Here is a 21,481-nt window from a genome sequence, read left to right as displayed (position 1 = left end):
TTGCATGCATTGGAAGTGAAAAAATTGTCCCGCAGCCTGGAAAGGTATGTACTTTGGCCACATCCGTGAACCAACTATTATTTTAGAAACAGTTGCTTCATATGATCTTTGGATATGGCATGCAGTTTTCAGTATGCCCAGTTCATATAACGACATTAATGTGCTAGAGAGATCTTTTATTTTTACGGAACTTGCCCAAGGGCGTGCTCCTGCAGTCAATTACACTATCAATGGCAACGACTACACTATGGGGTATTACCTTGCGGACGGTATTTATCCCAAGTGGCGAACTTTTGTGAAGACAATTCCATCACCACCAGGGAACAAGAAGAAAAATTTTGTGAAAGCACAAGAATCTACAAGAAAAGATGTCGAGCGCGCATTCGAGGTACTTCAACAACGATTTGCTATCATTCATGAACCTTCCCGAATGTTCAAAGTGAAGGACCTAACAAATATTATGAAAGCATGTGTTATTTTACATAATATGATCATTGAAGACGAATGTGATGATAGTGAGAGTCTGAACATTGAGTATGATCAACTTGATGATGATCTCCCAGAATTGTCACGCAATCATACAATTGAGCTTACGGACTTCATCCAGCGTCATCATCATATTAGAGATAGCTCGGCACATCATCAGATCCAAGAAGATCTAATTGAACATCAGTGGTTATTATATTCCCAACATTAGCCCTGTCGCATTCAGACTATGACCGAGTTTCCATAGTGTTATTTGAATTTATGTTTGAGTTAGTTTGCTTTGCATTTGTATTTCCTTCATGTTATTTAAGATTTATGTTTGACTTAATTTGCTTTGCATCTGTATTTCCTTTGTGTTATTTATTTTTATATTTAAATTGATTTACTTTGCATATGTATTTTCTTCGTGTCATTAGTGACTATGTTAATGGTAAAAGTCGATCTTGGATTGCCTTTTCTTGAGGGACAATATTATAGTTTTTTATGATGATTCAAATTTTATTTTTAATCAAATTTAAAATTATAATAACATATTACTTGCATGATCAACTTGAGGGACAATAAAACAACTTGAAAAATACATAGCAGGGTTCTTTTATACATCTATCAAAAGTTTGCAAAATTATAAATACAACTGAAAATGTCACTATTATCAAAAAAATGTTCAATCTTTAGAAGTATTGCGTCTGGATATGATTTCCCTCTGGAGTTGCTGGAAATATAACCGCTGCATTTCTGGCATGACACTCACATCCATCATCATAATACGCTGATCTGATTCCTTCTTCGCAAGCTCTACTTTCTCAGCCTCCAACCTCAGTCTTTCGTCCTCTTGACGGATTCTATTTTGCTCTTTTTCAGCTTCAATTCTCATCTTCTCGACCTCTAACCTCAGTCGTTCATCCTCAAGGTGTAATTTTTGTTCCTCTTTTTCCTTGTCATACTCCATCTTCTCGGCTTTCATAAAATAAAACTCTTTCTCCTGAGCGCGTGACTCCTCCAAAAGAGTATACTTCATCTTCCTGAGTTGGAAATTTTCCTCTGCTTGCCTGCCTTGGGCCTTTCGTTTTCCTTTCTCCGCTTTTCTTCCAATTGGTCGGTCCAATTCGATCACTTCATTCTCCATGACATTATCCACCTCCATATAAAAAACAGAATCAACTGTAGCGCCAGAACATCGAGTTGGGGTCGGGGATGGCGACATCGTCTTCCTTCGCTTTGGATCATCCTTTGTCGCTCGCCAAATCCACTTAGGTTGGTCCTTCAACAGGTGCCAACAATGCTCAAATTGGAATGAGCATTTCTCTAGCGCTTGATACATAACCTTGGCCTTTTCAAACTTGCATGGAAAAAAAAAATTAATGTTAAACCAATGTAAGAGACAACAATTTTTAGAGTAAAAGAGACAAGGATTTGGAAATTCTACCTTATCTTGGTCGGTCATGCCACTTTGATTTAACTTTCAACTTGGGTTAGTTTCGCACAAAACTTTTTGTCGCCTTTTGGATAACTGACCACCGATGAATTAAAGATTTTATTGTCCGCTCATGGCTGGTTTCTTTAAATTGTTGGAAGTATTCAGAAATTTTTTCCCAAAGTTGAGCATGTTTTTGATCTGTTCCCTGAACGGCATCAAGGCTACAATTTAGCCATGTGGAGACAAGTAACTTGTCTTCTTCAGGAGTGAAATTCGCACCCCGCACTGATTTCCTATTGCCGATAGGCTCGTTAGGGGGTAGGGGTGGAGAGTCATCGAGGGTTAATGGAGATGTTCCACTTTGCCCACCATAAGTGGGGTCGAGTTGAGGATTTTGACTAGGGAGATTGGTGAAGTACATGTGTCCAGGGTTTTGGGAATCCATCTCTAAAAAAATAGGGAAAAAGTCGATCAAATTTCCATCACTGTGAAGTTTGGGGTTCATTCGGGGCTCAGGAACCGAATGGTGATATTATGGAAATTTGGCCACCCACTCATGGTGGTAACGACCGGTTGCCAAGACTTGTTGGCCTTCCGGGTTACCTAACCATTGAGGAGATGGCCATAAATATCCCTAATCCTCACATGCGGTTGTCATCATCACAGCCGAGGGGGTTTAATTTACACATTACACATCTATCGCAACAGAATACAAACAACAACAAACAGCATGCAAATCACAAAACACAAAATAAGAGCATTCACATCCGATTCCCCATATTGAATAAGACAATAAATATGGCTCAGAATGGTGTAAATAATGACAACATGCGTAATCAAGGAGTCCAACATCGAATGGCTGCAAAACCTCACCCGAACCCCGATTGCAGTTTATGGAGAGTACCACAAACTGCAACTTGGCCTATTCGAGTAACGATTACCCCACCATATCGATGGGGCCCCAATTACATATAAAAATAACCTCATCATCACAACCTAATTATATTCCCCCTCCCCCGAATGACACGAAACACTGCAAATGACCAAACAACAACGAAGAAATTACTCAATGACCAACAAAAAAATATATTCATAGTCTGTGTTCTACATGAAAGAGAATACCACATGAAAGAGAATACAAAAAAACTTGGCGTAATCCGGTCAGAAAATACATGTATTTTTTATTATAGCTCACAATCTCTATTGAATAATCAATAATGCATTTGAATATGGAATTGAATATCATAGACTCCAAAAGATGAAGCAGCAAACAGAAGAATAACTGAATTGGATATACATGATTTCCCTCTACAGATTATATATTTAAAACAAAAGAAACCCAAGTGAACTACAATATGTTTTGGAAATTTTTTATGCAACCAAAAAGTACAAAAGAAACCAAGAACTAGATTTGAAACCAAATCTGATGCATGAAACCAATAAGACCAAAAGAAACCAAGAACTAATAATGAAACACTATCATCAAATTAACTCAACCCAAGAAGTACAAATGAAACCAAGATTTATGAATAATAATCTGAAATATTATATGAAACCAAGAAACCAAGAACTACAAAAGATTCCTTCATCAAATTCATGAAACCAAGAACTAGTAATGAAACACTATCATCAAATTAACTCAACCCAAGAAGTACAAATGAAACCAAGATTTACAAATAATAATCTGAAATATTTCATTGAACCATGAACTAACCAAGAAACCAAGAACTACAAAAGATTCCTCCATCAAATTCATGAAACCAAGAACTACAAAGAAACCAAGAACAATTGTTTCTGAAACCAAGAACAATTTAATGAAACCAAGAACAATTCCATGAAACCAAGACCTACAAAAGAAACCAATGTTACAAAAAAAAAAAAACAGAAACAAGATCTACAATGAAAAGCAACCAAATTCGGTGTAATTAAACCAATCTTCAACCAAAGGTCCAGAATAGTCAAAAAATAAAATGTTCAGCCGAGGTTTAGTTTACATAATCAACTGCTGACAATCGGCCAACAGATGCATAATATGTTCGATCATCACAGATTCAAGAAAGGTATGGCACACATCTAAGCATTTACAAAGTGAAGAGATTACTGGAAAAAAGCCAACAGAAAGCACCAAACTTCACGTTCCCCTTCCATTGAGCATAATCACAGAACATCACAGAACCACAAACAAACAGTGATTCCAACTATCAAATAGAGCCATGCCGATATAATCACAGAGAAGAAAAATACCAACGAAATCACAACGAAAAAAGAAGATAGCCAAGCATAATCACAACCCCACCCGAAGATAGCCAAGCATAATCACAATCCCAGGTAATAGATAAAATTGCAGTTAAAGATATCAAAATGCTCCAAATAAACTCAACAAAATTAGTTTCCAAAAAATTCCCAAATTCGAAACCGGAGGTCCCCTGCATATCTAGGGTTTTTTTCCAACCCAAAGCCCTTTGAAATTATGTCCTAATTTATCCAAAAACAGCCTCAAAAAAGAACCTACCACTGCTGAAAACAGAGTCTTGAGATTTATGAAAATGAAACCAAAATTTCACAACTTCATTTTCGGGTAGGGCTGAGGATTGTAGAATCAAATATCATTCAAAGTCAAAAAAATCTGGAATGGGCATACCGGCGTGATGCGAGATTCAGGGAAGTCGGAGAGATGAAGGGCAGCCAACCGTCGCAAGGTAGAAGATGCGGGATGTCGAAGGAGAGAGGGAACCGAAATCACATTTGGGGATATACAGTGAGTCCCCATATATGGGGACCTACTGTAGCAACCGGAAAGTTTATTCCCATTTTGGGGAACCGGATGGAGGAAGATTTTAGCTCAAATCCTAAATTTTTTCCCAAAATATAAAGATGTAGAAGGGATGGAGAACCGGATGCCAGTGCTCTTAGAAAACCAACCGTAAAAACACAGCTTGGAAGTACACACAGTCGTCTAACCTCTATAATGCTACGGCAAGCCAAATTGACTTTTTGGAACTTTTATTCTTTTGAAAAAGACATTTATATTGTTTTGTTGACGTGGCTCCATTTCCATCACATAACTAAAGTCAATGTTTGTTTTAAGGGCTTTGCTAGATGCAGTCGGCAAATACAATCGACGTGCAGTCGGCTGTACGAAATAAATAAAATAAAATTATAAATTTTTTTTTATGGGAGACCTACATGAATAAAAAAAAGTTATAAAAATAATTTTTTTTTATGTAGGTCCTATATTAATTCACTTTTTTCTCCACGACTGCACACCGACTGCATTTGTCGACTGCAAAAAGCATTTCTCTTGTTTTAATTTACTAGTTTGGCTACGCTTAATTTTTTTGCGAATTCAAAAATAAATAAAAAGAATAATGTTATATATATTTATAATTTTACCTATAAGATCTATTTTACCAATTTTTTTAAATTTAAATTTTAAATTTTGTAGTTTTCAACCTATTAATAACTTATATGTAAATATGTATTTTTACATAAATAAAAATTATAAATTTTATTTTCTTATATATAATATAAATAATTAGTAAGTAATTGCAGTGTATTTAAGATGGATAAGATGAAGGATACAGTTGGGGGTGGCCGGTTTGAAGTCAATGGAGAATAGATGTGGCCCAATTTCAGTAATAATTGCAACCTACTGTTGCTGAGAAAAAATAAATAATAAATAAAATAAAATTCCACCCTACTCTAATCCTTGATAATATTTTAAAAAAGAAACTTATGGAGGAAATTTGAAAAGGTAATTACATAAATAGATTATATAAAATAAATTTATAAATTGATATAATTTTATAAAATTTATTAGATTTATTTTATAATAAATATAATTTTATAATTTAATGTACCACATCAATCTATATTAATTTATAAATTTATTTTTATATAATTATTTTGTAATTAAAGTTTTTTCCATTTGTAAATATAGCAAATACTACTACCCTTGACTAAGTTATGTATGGTTTAATTTTAGACGAATTGTTGAATTGCTTTGCTTCTTGCAAACATTCGGAAGGTTTGGATCAGTGTCCAAGCGAGGCTAAAGTATATGATACTACTCAAAAAATCCGTGTTTATCTATTGAAACTTGAAACTCCCAACAGAGAGATCCGAGGACGAAGATGACTTCTATTCCCTTGTAGACCAACAATAAAAACACAGCCTTGTAAATAATTTGTAGGTTTGGACAGTGTGGCAAATTGTGGGTATGGACAGTGTGGCCAGAATGGTGGGCATGGCCGGTTTAGACGGTGAGCGAAAGACAAAGAGAGTGTGTGTATGTGTTGGGTGTGAAGGTCTCCGTTGGCCTGTGATGGGACCGGTCATTTTCAAAACCTACTATTTGTGATTTTGGATGGTGTAGCTGGTGGGTGTGCATGGCTGGTGTGGATGGTGGTTGCCGAAACAAATAGCATTACTCTTTTTTAAGAGGGATCGATTTGCACCGATTAATGCATTTTGTGTTTTTTTATTTAAATAATATTAAAAAACATAAAATACACCATTGATGCACTTAATATATCTTTTCTTTTTAATTCAATGTTTTTAAGTTACTAGTTTAGCTAGGATAAACGATGACCTTAGCTCCTCTAGAGAGAGAAGCTCCCACCTCTCTCTAGAAAACCAAACAGAAAACCTCCTCAGAGGGAGGGGGGAGCCGGCCCCTCCCTCCCTCCCCTCTCCTTTTCATGTTTTTTCATGTGTTGTTGGTTTCTTTTTCATCTTTGTTTTCTGCTGTTCTAGTTTTAGGATGTGTTTGTTTCGGCTTTTGAATAAAATGGGTGCCGGGTGCTTGTCTCCATAGCTACGGGGCCGCCCCCTTGCTGCCCAACAAGGAAATCTCCCCCCGAGTGAAATCCAGAGGCGTCGGGGACGTAGAAGAGACGTGGCTGCCTAACAAAGCCAGCGTTAGCAACCCCATCACGCGACGGAGCTTGCTGCTCTGTTTTGGTACGTGCGGTAATGGGCTGTCCGAAGGTCTTCGGTAACGAATGGCTGTCCTGTTACGGGGATCTTCCGGTGGTCTTTCAGCATGATGGGTTGAAGGCGATCGGCGAGGGAGAAGGCAAACGGCGAGGGAGCGGGAGAAGTGGATTGAGCCGAGGGCTGCTCTGGTTTTGGGACAAGCAGGGGGTTGTGGGTCTGAGCCGAGGACGGTGGGCTTGGGCAGGGGCGAGACGGCGTCCATGGGAGTGGCAGAGCCGAGGTGGGTGGTCCTGGGTAGGCGTTTGCTGCTCTGGGCTGCTCTGGTTTGCTGCTTTCGTTCGGTGGCCGTGATGTTTTCTCATGTAGTGGTTGGCTCATGAGCGGAGGGGATATCAGTGTTAGTGGGTGGCGGCGGCAGAAGGAAGAGATGGAACCCTAATCGGGTTGGGCCCCCACGTACACATATGATGGGCTTTTGGCTTAGGCTGGGTCTTTTGTTTTTACAGCCCACCAGTTTTTTTGTTTTGTTTTTTTCGTATTAGTTTGTTTTAGTTTTATAAATAAAAAATAAATATGTTTAGTGTCCCACTCCTCTTTTGGAGGAATGTGGGTTTTTGTCCTACTCCTCTTTTGGAGGAAGGTAGGTGATAGTACTCTTCCTCCTTGAGAGGAGTGAGTGTGGTAGTACTCCTCTTCTTTTGAGAGGATGGAGCGTGGGTATACCTTATTTCTTTGGAAGTAAGGTCGTTTTAGTTCTGTTTTAACAGAGCGCTTTCTCTTTTGACTGCTGTCAGGAGAGAAGGTATAGAAGTTTAGACAATGTCTGTCACAAAGAGATTTGTTGACAGGGGAGCCCCTAACAGTTGAGTAGTTTGGCTGATAATCTGGTTTTTCCTGTATTGATTAGTCACAGATGTAACTTCAGTTTCAGTGAATGAAATTTAGTCTATTATCAAAAAAAAAAAAAAAAAAAAGTTACTAGTTTAGCTATGCTGTGAATTCAAAATAAAAAATAAGTAAATAAATTGCATGGTGTCTAAATTATATTGAAATTAAAAATTTAAAAGAGCAAATGTCATATATGTATATATATATATTTAAGTGTTATAGCCACAAAAAAAATTATATAAAAATGAACTCACAAATTAACTTAACTTTGTGTGATTCGTTAAATATATTTTATAGTAAAAATATCTTAACAATTTAATATATTACATTAAATTATATCAATTTATAAACTTACATTTATATAATCTTATGTGGATAAAATATTTTACACACATATATATATATATACACATACGCGTACATATTATATATAATTAGCAAATAGTTGCAGAATAATTATTGGTTCAATGATAGGGGAGGCCGGTTTAAAGTCAATGATTACTAGATGCGGTCCAATTTCAATAGTAATTGCACCCTACGCTATCCTTAAATCATTCAAATCCATTTAGTTCTTTTGCGGACGATTGATCAAATAAGTAGAAGTGCCTTTTGAATGAAGTTGGTATTCTTGGAGACTATTGATAGTTTGTCGAAGTTTTGTAAATGAGCAACGCTAGATATAATTATGAAGTACACAAGTGTCTCATACTTATTTTGAAAAAAAAAATCGAGTTCATTATTAAAAAAATAATTTTTTCACGTGAGTCACATATCTACTCATTTTTTCAAGAAGATTGTGCAATACTTGCACACTCAATGATTATAAATATTATTTTTCTTTATGAATAATAGTAAAATAATTTGAGTTAAGATTTTTATTAAATTTTAAAAAATGAGAGAGAGAAATTTGAATTGTTGAACTTAAGATTTCAAGTTTTGTATAAATATATATCCATACATGAATTTTTATGATAACAAATGAATTCAAAGAATAAAAAAGTTTCAAACTCAAGTTATCTAAACAATTGAGTCAAGTACATCAAGAAAACAAGCATGAGCAAGAAGAGAATAAATTTACATTAAAGTTCTAGAATAATGTTGTAAATCTCTTAAAAATTTGAAATTAAAATTAAGGCTCAAAATTAATATTTTATCATAAAACATTAAAATATATTTTCTACATGTGCATGAATTTTTTGAAAATTAAATTTAAAAATTTTAAAAGATGATTGATTGTCATCTGTCACATGTTCATACCTTGGTTAAAGGGTTGAACTTTGAAAATATTAAAGATGATTGATTGTCATCTGTCACATGTGCATATTTTATTTGAATATTTTCAAAAGAGATTGATACTTTTTTTGTCATATACAAAAAATAAAAAAATTAGGTTTGAAAAATTTGAAAAGTAAAATGTATTCCTTTTGTCATATGCAAAAAGTAAAAGATTATGTTTGATTTTTTTGAAAAGTAAAGTGTGCTCCTTTTGTAATATGCCAAAAGTAAAAGATTAGGTTTGAAGTTTTTGAAAAATGAATGATGTTGTCTTTGATAATTAAAAAAGAAGAACATTTTATTTGAATTTTTGAAAAAGTGAATGATGTTGTCTTTGACATGTGAATTTTTTTAAATTTGAATATGAAGTCTCATATGCCTATAAATAGATCATTTGAGAGTTTCACACTCATAACATCCAAAGCATACAACATTCATTCAAAACTTTCATTCTCTCTTCTCTAAGCATTGAGCCTTAATTCTTATTTATTTTGAGAGATATAGTTTGCGCTGTATTGTTCTTATTTCACTCATTGATGAGTGTTTTCTGATAACCTACCCACTATCAGCTCTTGTATCAGTAAAATGGTGTGTATAAATCTTGTGCGTGTAGAAAGTGTTCTACACAGGGAATAGTTGAATCACCACGTGTAAGGTGATTGCAAGTGTAGAGGGTGTTCTACACGGATCCTTTGTAACGATGTTGTTCAAAGGTGTAATAGATTTCTATCTTCACCTGAACGAGGTTGAATAGTGAATTTGAGAATCCTCAAGAGGTAGCTTGAGGTGAAGACGTAGGCAGTGGGGCCGAACCTCATTAACATACTGAGTTTACTTATCTCTTACCCTTACTCTTTATATTTATTACTATTTCGTATTTTGTTTATATTTTATATTGTATATTTGATTTATAATTGTTATTTTTTTTAATACAACTCAATTCACCCTCCCTCTTGTGTTAGTCATCTGAGCAACATGAATAAAAAAATTATAAAAGTAAAACATTATTTGAATATAATTTTTTAATATAATTTTTATTTTTAAGTTAAAAAAAATTGTATTGATTTTTGTTTTTGCTTTAAAGTTTGTAAAATTAGAATAATTGGATAATAATTAAATGAACATGATAAAAATTTAATATTCGAAAATAATTTTTGTTGAAAAATAACATGCCTGCAGTAGTTTACACAAAACCTACACAATTGTCCTAAGTGGCATTTGTTTTTTTTTTTTTTTTTTTTTTTTTTTTTTTTTTTTTTTTATTTTATGACACAAGGCATGGCCTAAACTTGTAAAATGTGGGATAAGAGTTTTATACCCATACCACACGATAGTAACTCACCTAGTCGAAAAAGTCTATTTGCAGGCATGAAGGGGGAAGGCCCCGTGCACGCCAGCTAAGGGGGCAAAATGCGACGATGTTGTTTGAAATTAGAAAAAACAGTGCGCTTTCGAACTTTGGGTCCTCTATCATATTTCTTTCTCCTCTCCTCAAGATCGGTATTTGCCGTATTTCCTTTCTTCCTCCGCTCAATGAAATGTTTCTCTAGCCCTTTTGATCTTTTTTTATTTTGAAAACGATTCATTTGCTTCATGAAAAGACTTGTTGCATGTTTTCTTCTTGTTTTAGATTTAATTTTTTCCCTTGCTCTATGTGTTCATTGACAGGAGTTTTGATACCATGTATATTTGGCATCGAAATCCAGCTCACTTTTTTTTTTAGTTTCTCAAAGCCGGAAATCTTAGAGTATACTTGTTGGAACTTAGAACTAATTTTCATTTTTTTCCTGAGTTTTCTCGACTATCAAATATAGTATTAACCAGAAATTTCTACTGTAAACATTGCGCTACTTAAGATATAATTTATTTTGACTAGTTGGTTTTTATCAGGGGTGGGCAGCGGGGCCCCGGAACCCGCTGCCCCGCCCCGTTCGCCCCGCTCCCGCATAGGGCGAGGCGGGCGCCTCGCACCGTTAGGGCCGGGGCGGGGCCCCCCGGCCCGTATGGCCACCCCCAGCGGAGGCGGGGAACGGAAACGGAAACGGACTCCCCCCGGTCCGTATTTCCCCCGCCCCGCACCGTTTACATATATATAATATAATATATTATATATTATATATATAATAACCATATACTTAAATGAAACGGCGACGTTTTGTAGTTGACAAAACGGCGCCGTTTCATTTCAGGGGTTTTATTATTAACCCACTAAATGAAACGGCACCGTTTTGTCCACCACAAAACGGTGCCGTTTCAGGGGTTTTATTATTAACCCTACCCGCCCCCCCCCCCCCCCCCCCGGGGATCCCCTCCCCTCCCCTCCCCTCCCGAGTCCCGAGTCCCCTTCGGCCTTCCCCGTTCGCACGAAACCCACTCCCCGTTCCCTCCTCCCTCTCGCAACCACTCCGTCCGCCGCACGCCGTATTCCATCCTCCCTCTCTCTCGCACGACGTCGGACGCACGCTGCACGGTAAATTTTCTCCTCCTCTTTTGATTTTCTCCATCCTCCCTCTCTCTCGCACGACGCACGACGCCGGATACACGCCGCACGGTAAATTTTCTCCTCCTCTTTTGATTTTCTCCGTCCTCCCTCTCTCTCGCACGACGCCGGACGCACTCCGCACGCCGCACGCTGCACGACTCATCTCCTCTGTAAATTTTCTCCCCAAGGCCCAGGAGGGGGGGTGCGGGGGGGCGGACGGATTGCCCCCCCACCCCGTAACCCGTCATGCGGGACGGGGTACCCCGTCCCCGCACACCGGGGGCGGGGGAGGGGGGAGATTTTCCCCATCCGCCCCATGCAGGGGCAGGGGGCGGGGGGGGGGGGGGTCTACCCCGCACCGTATGGTGCGGGTAGCACCCCTAGTTTTTATTGACAAAAGATCAAAAAGAAATCACATGGAGCAATGGTATATATTCAAGCTGAAGAGAGAAGCCCCCAAGAAGAAAAACCTGAAAAACAAATCCGAAAGTAATTAATAGCATGAAAACTAGGTAAAAGCAGTAAGAGAAGAAGAAGAAAACCCAAAAAGAAAAAGTAGAAAAAAAATTTCGGAGCAATCATATGCAAAGTTGCCAACAAACCTTTTCCTTCTGAAACTGTTTTGGGGGATACGATTTGGAAAGAAAATGGGCGAGATTATACAAAGTAAACTCATAAATTGATAAAGTTTTATAAAATCCGTTAGATTTATTTTATAATAAAAGTAACTTTATAAATTTGACGTATCAGATCAAAGCACATCAGTTTATAAATTTAATTTTATATAATTATTTTATAGTTAAAGTATTTTACATATGACAATATAGCAAATACTACTACCCTTGACTAGGGGAGTTATGTTCGGTTTAATTTTGGACGTACTGTTGAATTTAAGATTTTGGAATTATGAGAATCCAAAGCAACAAGATTATCTAGGCCGGAGACAGAATTTTTTTTGGTTTTTCAAGTTTTTATTTTTTCGAGTTTTTTTTGGGTTTGTCAACAGTGAGATCGAAGATGTCGTTTCCTATTACTGGAAAAGGTTTAGGAACAAGTGGAAAGTTTATGGCAATTGCTTTGCTTTTTGTAAACATTCGGAAGGTTTGGATCAGTGTCCAGGCAAAGGTATATGATACTGCTCAAGAAATCCATGTTTGTCTATTAAAACTTGAAACTCCCAACGGAGAGATTCGAGGACGAAGATGACTTCTATTCCCTTGTAGACCAACAACAAAAACACAGGCTTGGAAGTACGCACAACCCTAATCTAACCGATTTATTCTTATACATATCAATGCTAAGGCATGCCAAGTCTCCTATGATTCTATCTACCGCGTTAATTTTGCAATAAACATTTATATTGTTTTGTCGACATGTCTTTATTTTGTCGCAAAAATTAAAAAAAATTGCTTTAAAAGACCAATTTTAAAACTTCATCTTAAAAGTGTGCAGCGATATAAAAATCGCTAGAATTGATGACTTATTGTATCGATTTTATTTTCAACAATACTAAAATCGCCTCAAACGACCATTTTCTTGTAATGTTTAAAGTCAATGACAACGAGAAGTGGTCAAATATATATTGTGAAATATGTTTTAAACAACCTTATTAGATATTTTTGTATACTACCTTATAAAAGTAATATTATTTTACCAAAATAAGGAGTGGATTCAAAATAAATAAAAAAACAAAAAATTGCAAGATAAAATTATACATATTAAAATTAAAATTCTAAAAAGCACATATCATACATATTAAAATTATAAGAATTTTTTTTCTCGTCGCGTTACCCAAATGAACCTCTTATTCCCAACAACAAACTTGGGTAAATTTACGTGTTTAGTTCGTCAATTTTCTTTTTGCCATGGTAGAGGAAACCTTCCAATGCCTTGCCACTACACCTTGCGAGGGAGTGGGTTTTATTTATCAATATAAATTCACATCGGAGTAAAAACTTATCAAATAAATCATACAAAACATTGTTCCCAAATAAGTTTATTGGATAGAGGGGACAATTCACACTTCATGGCAATACTTCTAAACTTCAACCAAGTAAATTCTTAAACCAATTTTAGATTGGAATAGGAACAACTCTCACTGGATTACCAATCTGATATGTTAACCCAAACTTACCTTCCATACCAATATCCTCAATTTTAACCCCGTCTTCAAGCTTCCAATCAAAGTTGTGGATGAGTGAACCCAACATCAAGTTCAACATTCGCATCGCCAATGGCATCCCAGGACATATTCTTCTTCCTCCACCAAACGGTATAAGCTCAAAATGCCTTCCTTTAACATCAATTTCTGATCCCAAGAACCTCTCCGGCATAAATGAGTTTGCATTTTCCCATATGCTTGGATCTCGACCTATAGCCCACGCATTCACTAGCACTTGAGCACCCTTCGGGATAACGTAGCCATCGACTTCCACATCTGCTTCGGCTTTCCTGGGTAGCAAGAAAGGAAGTGGTGGGTGCAACCGGAATGTTTCTTTGATTACTGCTTGCAAGTAGGGTAACCGAGTAATATCCGATTCCTCTACTGGGTTCCCCCTGCCAATTACCTGCTCCAACTCTGCTTTGGCTTTTGATACCACGTCTGGATTGTGGAGTAGCTCTGCCATTGCCCATTCTAGTGTAGCTGAAGTTGTATCAGTGCCCCCGACGAATAGGTCCTAACCCAAAAACAATAAAGTTAAGATTATTTTTTGTACATCAGAAACTGCCATCACAATCGAAGTAAACAAATGATTCCGAGGGGGGAAGAAGTCCAAGAAGAACAGAGTTAGAGTAGTTACCACGAACAAACTTTTCATCTTAGCTTTGTCCAGTTCGTCATTGTTCTCTTCACTAATGTTGAGAAGGGTATCTAACATGTCCTTGTTCGTGATATAGCCAGACACTTTTCTCAACTGCAGACGTTCGCTAATCACGCGGTCAAAGATGTCCATTACCTTACCAAAGTGAACCGCCATGCGATGCCTTACGCCTTGGGGATCGATCTTCTTAAGTAGAGGAAAAAGATCTACCAAGTTTGGTTTTCCTGCCACAGTAGTGATATCTCGCGCGGTCTCCTTGAATTCCCTAGCCGTGTCAGAATTCGGATCGGCCAAATCCACCGAAAAAATCGTGCTCGACAACAGACTAAGCGCAGTCTTGGAAGCTACTCTGCCAATATCTACCGCCTCACCGATTAAACTGCTTTGACGAGTTTCTGAGAGGAGCGCTTGCACTTTGTCGTAACGGATAGCTTGGTTGGCATCAAGAATTTTGTTGGCGAACAGTTTGCCATTATATATCTTACGACGATTTCTCCACTGGGCTGAAATGGGCATCCAGGGCAAGCCGTACTCGTCATGTTTATGGACTCGGAGCGCGTCCGGGACGGGTCGGTTGGACAGGAGTTGATCGTGTGTTTGAAGAACCTGTTTAGCCGTGTGCTCTGAAGAAATTATAACTGTGGTTACTTGGCCTAGCTTTAAGCTCATTATGGGGCCATAAATCTGGGCAAGCTCAACGATGGAGTTGTAGGGTTTGCCAAAAGCGAGATCGAAGAGGTTTCCGATTACCGGAAAAGGTTTAGGACCTGGTGGAAGCTTTCTAAGAATTGCTTTGCTTCTTGTAAACATTCGGAAGGTTTGAATAAGGGTCCAGGCGAGGCAAAGAGATATGATACTGCTCAAGAAATCCATCTTCGTCTATTGAAACTCCCAACGGAGAGATCAGAAAACGACAATGACTTCTATTCCTTCGTAGACCAACAGTAAAAACACAGCTTGAAAGGGTCAATGCTACGGCATGCGAAGATGGATAACAGCTCCTGTTCTTCAGTTTTCCAGAATATGATTTTTTAAAGAAAAATATACTTGGAAGCATACGCTAATCAATATATTAACATGATGTCATTAGTTAAAAAATAAATTTTAACACAACTGTACATGTAACAAAACTCATTTTTTAAAGTCAATAATAGAGGAGCTAGTGTGTGTCGCCGGTTCAAAGTCATTGCTTTATAAAGAAGCTCTGTTACGTTGGATACATAATAGGAGCCTAAAATAGCAGCCCTACTGGGTCCCACTGCCATTCACCTCCCAATGGACGACGACTTGTCTTCAAAATTTAGATGCATTGTATCAACTATGCATTACGAAAAAGTAGCTTTCTGTTGTAAAATAACATTGTAAAATTGTATGATCACCTTGAGCTAGCCATTAAATGCACAGTATATAGTATCAGCATAGTACTGCATAGTACTATATAGTAACTGACCGACATAGTACAGTGCACATAGTACCAGCATAGTACTGTATAGTAACTGACATAGTTCCTTTTGTACGCCTATATATATCGTTGAATTCCTTATATATCGTTGAATTCCTTAAGAAATTCATAAGTTTCATAACTTCTCTGAGTTCTATCTCTCTCTCTCCTTTTAGAAAGTTTTATAATAAATCTATCTCTCTCTTTCCTTTTCGATAGTTCTATAACACGTTATCAGCACGAGAGTTCTGACGATCTTGAAGCTAATAGTCCTCTACTTCAAGTAAGTCTTTCAATATATTTTTTATAGTTTTCAAAATGAATATGAAATATTAAACATACTTATGTTCCTGATTTATATATGTAGAAAATGTCAAATCTTACAAAATTGGAATTCGTTGCTCTTGACATTTCTGGGAAAAATTATTTATCTTGGATCCTTGATGCTGAGATCCATCTGGATGCAATGAACCTGGGAGATACAATTAAAGAAGGAAATCAAGGGTCCCTGCAGGACCGTGCTAAGGCAATGATTTTCCTTCGGCACCATCTTCATGAAGAATTAAAAACTGAGTATCTAACGGTGAAAAATCCACTTATTTTGTGGAATGATTTAAGGGAGAGATATGAACACCAGAAAACTGTAATCCTCCCAAAAGCTCGTCATGATTGGATGCACCTGAGGTTACAAGACTTCAAGAGTGTTAGTGAGTATAACTCTGCACTCTTTAAAATTAGCTCGCTATTGAAATTATATGGTGAAAAAGTCACTGATGATGACTTGTTAGAGAAGACATATACTATTTTTCATGCTTCGAATGTGCTCCTGCAGCAGCAGTATCGAGAGCGAAAGTTCAAGAAATATTCTGAACTTATATCTTGTCTTCTATTAGCTGAGCAAAATAATGAGCTTTTATTAAGAAATCACCAGTCACGTCCTACTGGTTCTATATCATTCCCTGAAGTGAATGGTACTAGATTTACATCATTCCCAGTAGCGAATGGTGCATCTTTTCAAAGAAAAAGAGGGCGTGGACGTGGTAAGAAAAACTATAGAAGTGGAGGTCCTAGAAGTGACCACACTAAAAGGGAAAATAATAGATATACACCGTACCACCAGAAGTGGTTCAACTCAGAAAAGGGCAAAGGTCCTCAAAATAAATTTGTAAAGAAATATGAAGATGAATGTCATAGATGTGGTATGACTGGACATTGGTCACGTACCTGTCGTACAGCTAAACACTTGGTTGACTTATACTAATCTTCCATAAAAGAAAAAACAAAGAAATTTGAAACAAATTTTGCTGAACCATCATATGCTTTAAATTCTATAGATGGAGAAGATATTACAAGTCTTGATGTTTCTGATTTCTTTGAGGATTCTAGTGGTAGAGTTGATCATGGAAGTGTTCCTTTTTAATTAATGTATTTCCTTTATATTATTGTAAAATATTTTTATTCTGTAATGTTTTTTTTTTAGTAATGAAAGTTTTATATATTTTGTAGAATTATGAGTCTTATTGATGAACTTTCTATCTCCGAGATTAATAATAAAGATGTATGTCTGGCTGACAGTGCTACAACTCACACAATTCTTAAGGATAAAAAATATTTTCAAAATCTAACATTGAGTAAAGCCTATGTTCATACCATCTCCGGTTCATCGAATCTAATTGAAGGCTCCGGAAGAGCTTATATTGTGTTGCCTAATGGCACCAAATTTTGCATTAATGATGCTCTATTTTCTTCACAATCCAGAAGAAATTTATTAAGTTTTAAAGATATACGTCGTAATGGTTGTCATATTGAAACCATTAACGAAGACGATAAAGAGCATCTTCTCATTACTAAAATAATTTCGAGCCAGAAGCTCGTATTAGAAAAACTGTCTGCCCTCTCATCTGGATTGTATTATACAAAAATGAGAACAATTGAATCACATGTTGTAATGCACCAGAAGTGCATTGATCCCAAAATATTTATGACTTGGCATGATCGCCTTGGACATCCGGGATCAATAATGATGAGACGAATAATTGATAATTCGTATGGGCATCCCCTAAAGAATCAGAAGATTATCTTACCCAATGAATATCCATGCTCTGCATGTTCTCAAGGTAAATTGATTATCAAACCATCTATCTCAAAGGTTGGTTTTGAATCTCCATCTTTTTTACAAATGATTCATGGAGATATATGTGGGCCTATTCAACCATCAAGTGAACCGTTCAGATATTTTATGGTTTTAATTGATGCATCAAGTCGATGGTCACATGTTTGTCTACTTTCCACTAGAAATGCTGCATTTGCTAAACTTCTTGCACAAATAATTAAGCTACGAGCACAATTCCCTGACTATCCAATTAAAACTATTCGATTGGATAATGCAGGAGAATTTACATCTCAAGTTTTTGATAATTATTGCATGTCAATAGGAATAGATGTTGAACATCCAGTTGCCCACACACATACTCAAAATGGTTTAGCTGAATCATTGATTAAAAGACTTCAGCTAATCGCTAGACCTTTACTCATGAAATCAAATCTTCCTATTTCTGCTTGTGGACATGCTATAATTCATGCAGCATCATTAATTCGAGTTAGGCCATCAGCATATCACAAATATTCACCATTACAGCTTGCATTTGGTCAGCAACCAAATATTTTTCATCTTCGTATTTTTGGATGTACTGTATATGTTCCAATTGCACCTCCACAACGTACAAAGATGGGCCCTCAACGTAGACTTGGGATATATGTTGAGTTTGATTCTCCATCTATTATCAGATACCTTGAGCCTCTTACAGGGGATATGTTTAAGGCACGTTTTGAGGATTGTCATTTTGACGAATCCATTTTTCCAACATTGGGTAATGAGAAGTCGGTGCCTGAAGCACGACAGGAAATTACTTGGGAAAATAAAGCTCTTTCCCAATTTGATCCTCGTACAAAAGAATGTAATCTAGAGGTTCAAAAGATTATTCATTTGCAAAGTGTTGCAAACCAATTACCGGATGTATTTACTGACACTAAAGGTGTGGTAAAATCATATATTTCTGCTGTTAATGTTCCAGCAAGGATTGCAGTCCCTGAAGGACAAATTGCCAAAATAGCAATAGGCGAATCTAAGATACGCCTGAAGCGTGGACGGCCTATTGGTGCTAAGGACAAAATTCCTCGGAAGAGGAAAATACAAAATGAATTTGGTACTCCTGAAGAGTCCATACCAACACAGGCCATAAGAGTAATTGATGCTCCTGAAGAGAGTAAATCTCCTGAGAAAGAACCTCCTGAAGAGGTATTTCATGAAATGTCTTCCCTTGAAGAGGGACAGGTACCTGAAAATAACGAGATCTCGATACATTTCATGAGTACAGGAGAAATTTTGAATAGAAATAAAACTGTTGTCGACAACATATTTTCATATAAAATGGCTCTTGACATTACCAGAAGTAATGAAGAAATTGAGCCAAGAACTGTCGAAGAATGTCGACGTAGAGATGACTGGCCAAAATGGAAATCAGCTATTGAAGCTGAATTAAACTCGCTAGCAAAGCGAGAGGTCTTTGGACCAATTATACAAACACCAAAGGGTGTAATGCTCGTTGGATATAAATGGGTATTTATACGTAAACGTAATGAAAGCAATGAAATTGTGCGATATAAAGCACGACTTGTTGCACAAGGTTTCCTGCAGAAACCAGGGATTGATTATGAGGAAACATACTCTCCTGTTATGGATGCAATCACATTCAGATATTTGATCAGTTTGGCAGTTATAAAAAGATTGAATATGCAATTGATGGATGTGGTCACTGCATATTTATATGGATCATTAGATCATGACATATATATGAAAATCCCTGAAGGATATAAAATGCCTGAAGCTTCTAATCTGAGTACATCCAGAAGTATGTATTCTATTAAGTTTCAAAGATCTTTATATGGGTTAAAACAATCCGGACGCATGTGGTATAAACGCCTTAGCGAATATCTATTGAAAGAAGGATTTGAGAATAATCCAATATGCCCATGTGTTTTTATTAAGAAATCAGACTCCAGATTTGTTATTATTGCGGTTTATGTTGATGATCTAAACCTTATTGGAACTCCTGAAGAGATCAGAAGAACCGCTACATATTTAAAGAATGAATTTGAAATGAAAGATCTTGGCAAAACGAAATTTTGTCTCGGCCTGCAGCTCGAGCATTTGCCAAATGGAATTCTCATTCATCAGTCAAATTATACAGAGAGAGTCTTGAAACACTTTTACATGGACAAAGCTCATCCCCTGAGTACTCCAATGGTTGTTCGATCACTTGATGTGCAGAATGATCCATTTCGTCCTTGTGAAGACAATGAAGAAATTCTTGGTTCTGAAATACCTTATCTCAGTGCAATTGGAGCTCTGATGTATCTTGCAAATTGCACTCGGCCTGATATTGCATTTTCAGTTAATTTACTTGCAAGATATAGTTCCGCACCAACTCGAAGACATTGGAATGGCATTAAACATATCCTTCGATACCTTCGAGATACGGTTGATATGGGATTATTTTATCAATATGGTTCAAGTCCACAATTAGTTGGATATGCAGATACAGGTTATCTTTCAGATCCACACAGAGGTAGATCTCAGACTGGATATGTATTTACTTATGGAAATTCTGCTATATCATGGAGATCTGTCAAACAAACACTATCTGCTACATCTTCAAATCACTCAGAGATAATTGCAATTCATGAAACAAGTCGAGAATGCATTTGGCTAAGATCAATGATCCAACATATTCAAGAAAAGTGTGGTCTTCCAGTGATTAATGATAGTCCAACAATTTTATACGAAGATAATGCTGCTTGTATTGCTCAAATTAGAGGAGGATATATCAAAGGTGATATAACCAAACATATTTCACCTAAATTCTTTTATACTCATGAACTTCAAGAAAAAGGTGAAATTAAAGTCAAGCAGATACGATCAAGTGATAATCTGGCAGATTTATTCACAAAAGCATTACCAACTGCAACATTTAAGAAGATTGTGCAGAACATTGGAATGCTGAGACTTGAAGACCTTTTATCATGCACTTTTCAGGGGGAGTAATGTCTTGAAGACTTATGCTAATTGTACTCTTTTTCCTTCGCTAAGGTTTTATCCCACTCGGTTTTCCTTCGCAAGGTTTTAATGAGGCAATCTTAAAGTATGTTACGGTACACATGAATATTGTACTCTTTTTCCTTCGCCATTGGTTTTTTCCCACAGGGTTTTTCCTTGGCAAGGTTTTAACGAGGCATATTCATTATATGTGGTCATCCAAAGGGGGAGTGTTGTAAAATAAGATTGTAAAATTGTATGACCACCTTGAGCTAGCCGTCAAATGCACAATGCATAGTGCCAGCATAGTACTGCATAGTAACTGGCATAGTAAATGACCGACATAGCACAGTGCGCATAGTGTCAGCATAGTACTGTATAGTAACTGGCATAGTAAATGACCGACATAGCACAGTGCGCATAGTGTCAGCATAGTACTGCATAGTAACTGGCCGACATAGCACAATACGCATAGTGCCAGCATAGTACTGCATAGTAACTAGCATAGTTCCCTTTGTACGCCTATATATATCGTTGAATTCCTTAAGAAATTCATAAATTTCATAACTTTTCTGAGTTCTATCTCTCTCTCTCTCATTTTAGAAAGTTTTATAATAAATCTATCTCTCTCTTTCCT

At 36.8% G+C, this 21,481-nt stretch overlaps 2 protein-coding genes across 2 annotated transcripts in view; both read right to left on the bottom strand.

The window, feature by feature from the left end:
• The window catches only part of LOC122289576 (YTH domain-containing protein 1-like), a 58,840-nt gene that overhangs the window by 5,245 nt on the left and 32,114 nt on the right, over positions 1-21,481 (bottom strand). The window lies entirely within an intron of this gene.
• LOC122289572 (geraniol 8-hydroxylase-like) lies at positions 13,430-15,648 on the bottom strand. Its single transcript, XM_043096706.1, has 2 exons — positions 14,288-15,648; positions 13,430-14,164 (listed from the first exon to the last, which is right to left on the bottom strand). The coding sequence occupies exons 1-2, from the start codon at positions 15,179-15,181 to the stop codon at positions 13,559-13,561; spliced, it is 1,500 nt and encodes a 499-aa protein (XP_042952640.1). The 5' UTR covers positions 15,182-15,648; the 3' UTR covers positions 13,430-13,558.

The sequence above is a fragment of the Carya illinoinensis genome, chromosome 12 (genome assembly GCF_018687715.1).
Source record: "Carya illinoinensis cultivar Pawnee chromosome 12, C.illinoinensisPawnee_v1, whole genome shotgun sequence".
NCBI classification, from domain to species: domain Eukaryota; kingdom Viridiplantae; phylum Streptophyta; class Magnoliopsida; order Fagales; family Juglandaceae; genus Carya; species Carya illinoinensis.
This window is presented reverse-complemented; position numbering and strand designations above follow the sequence as displayed.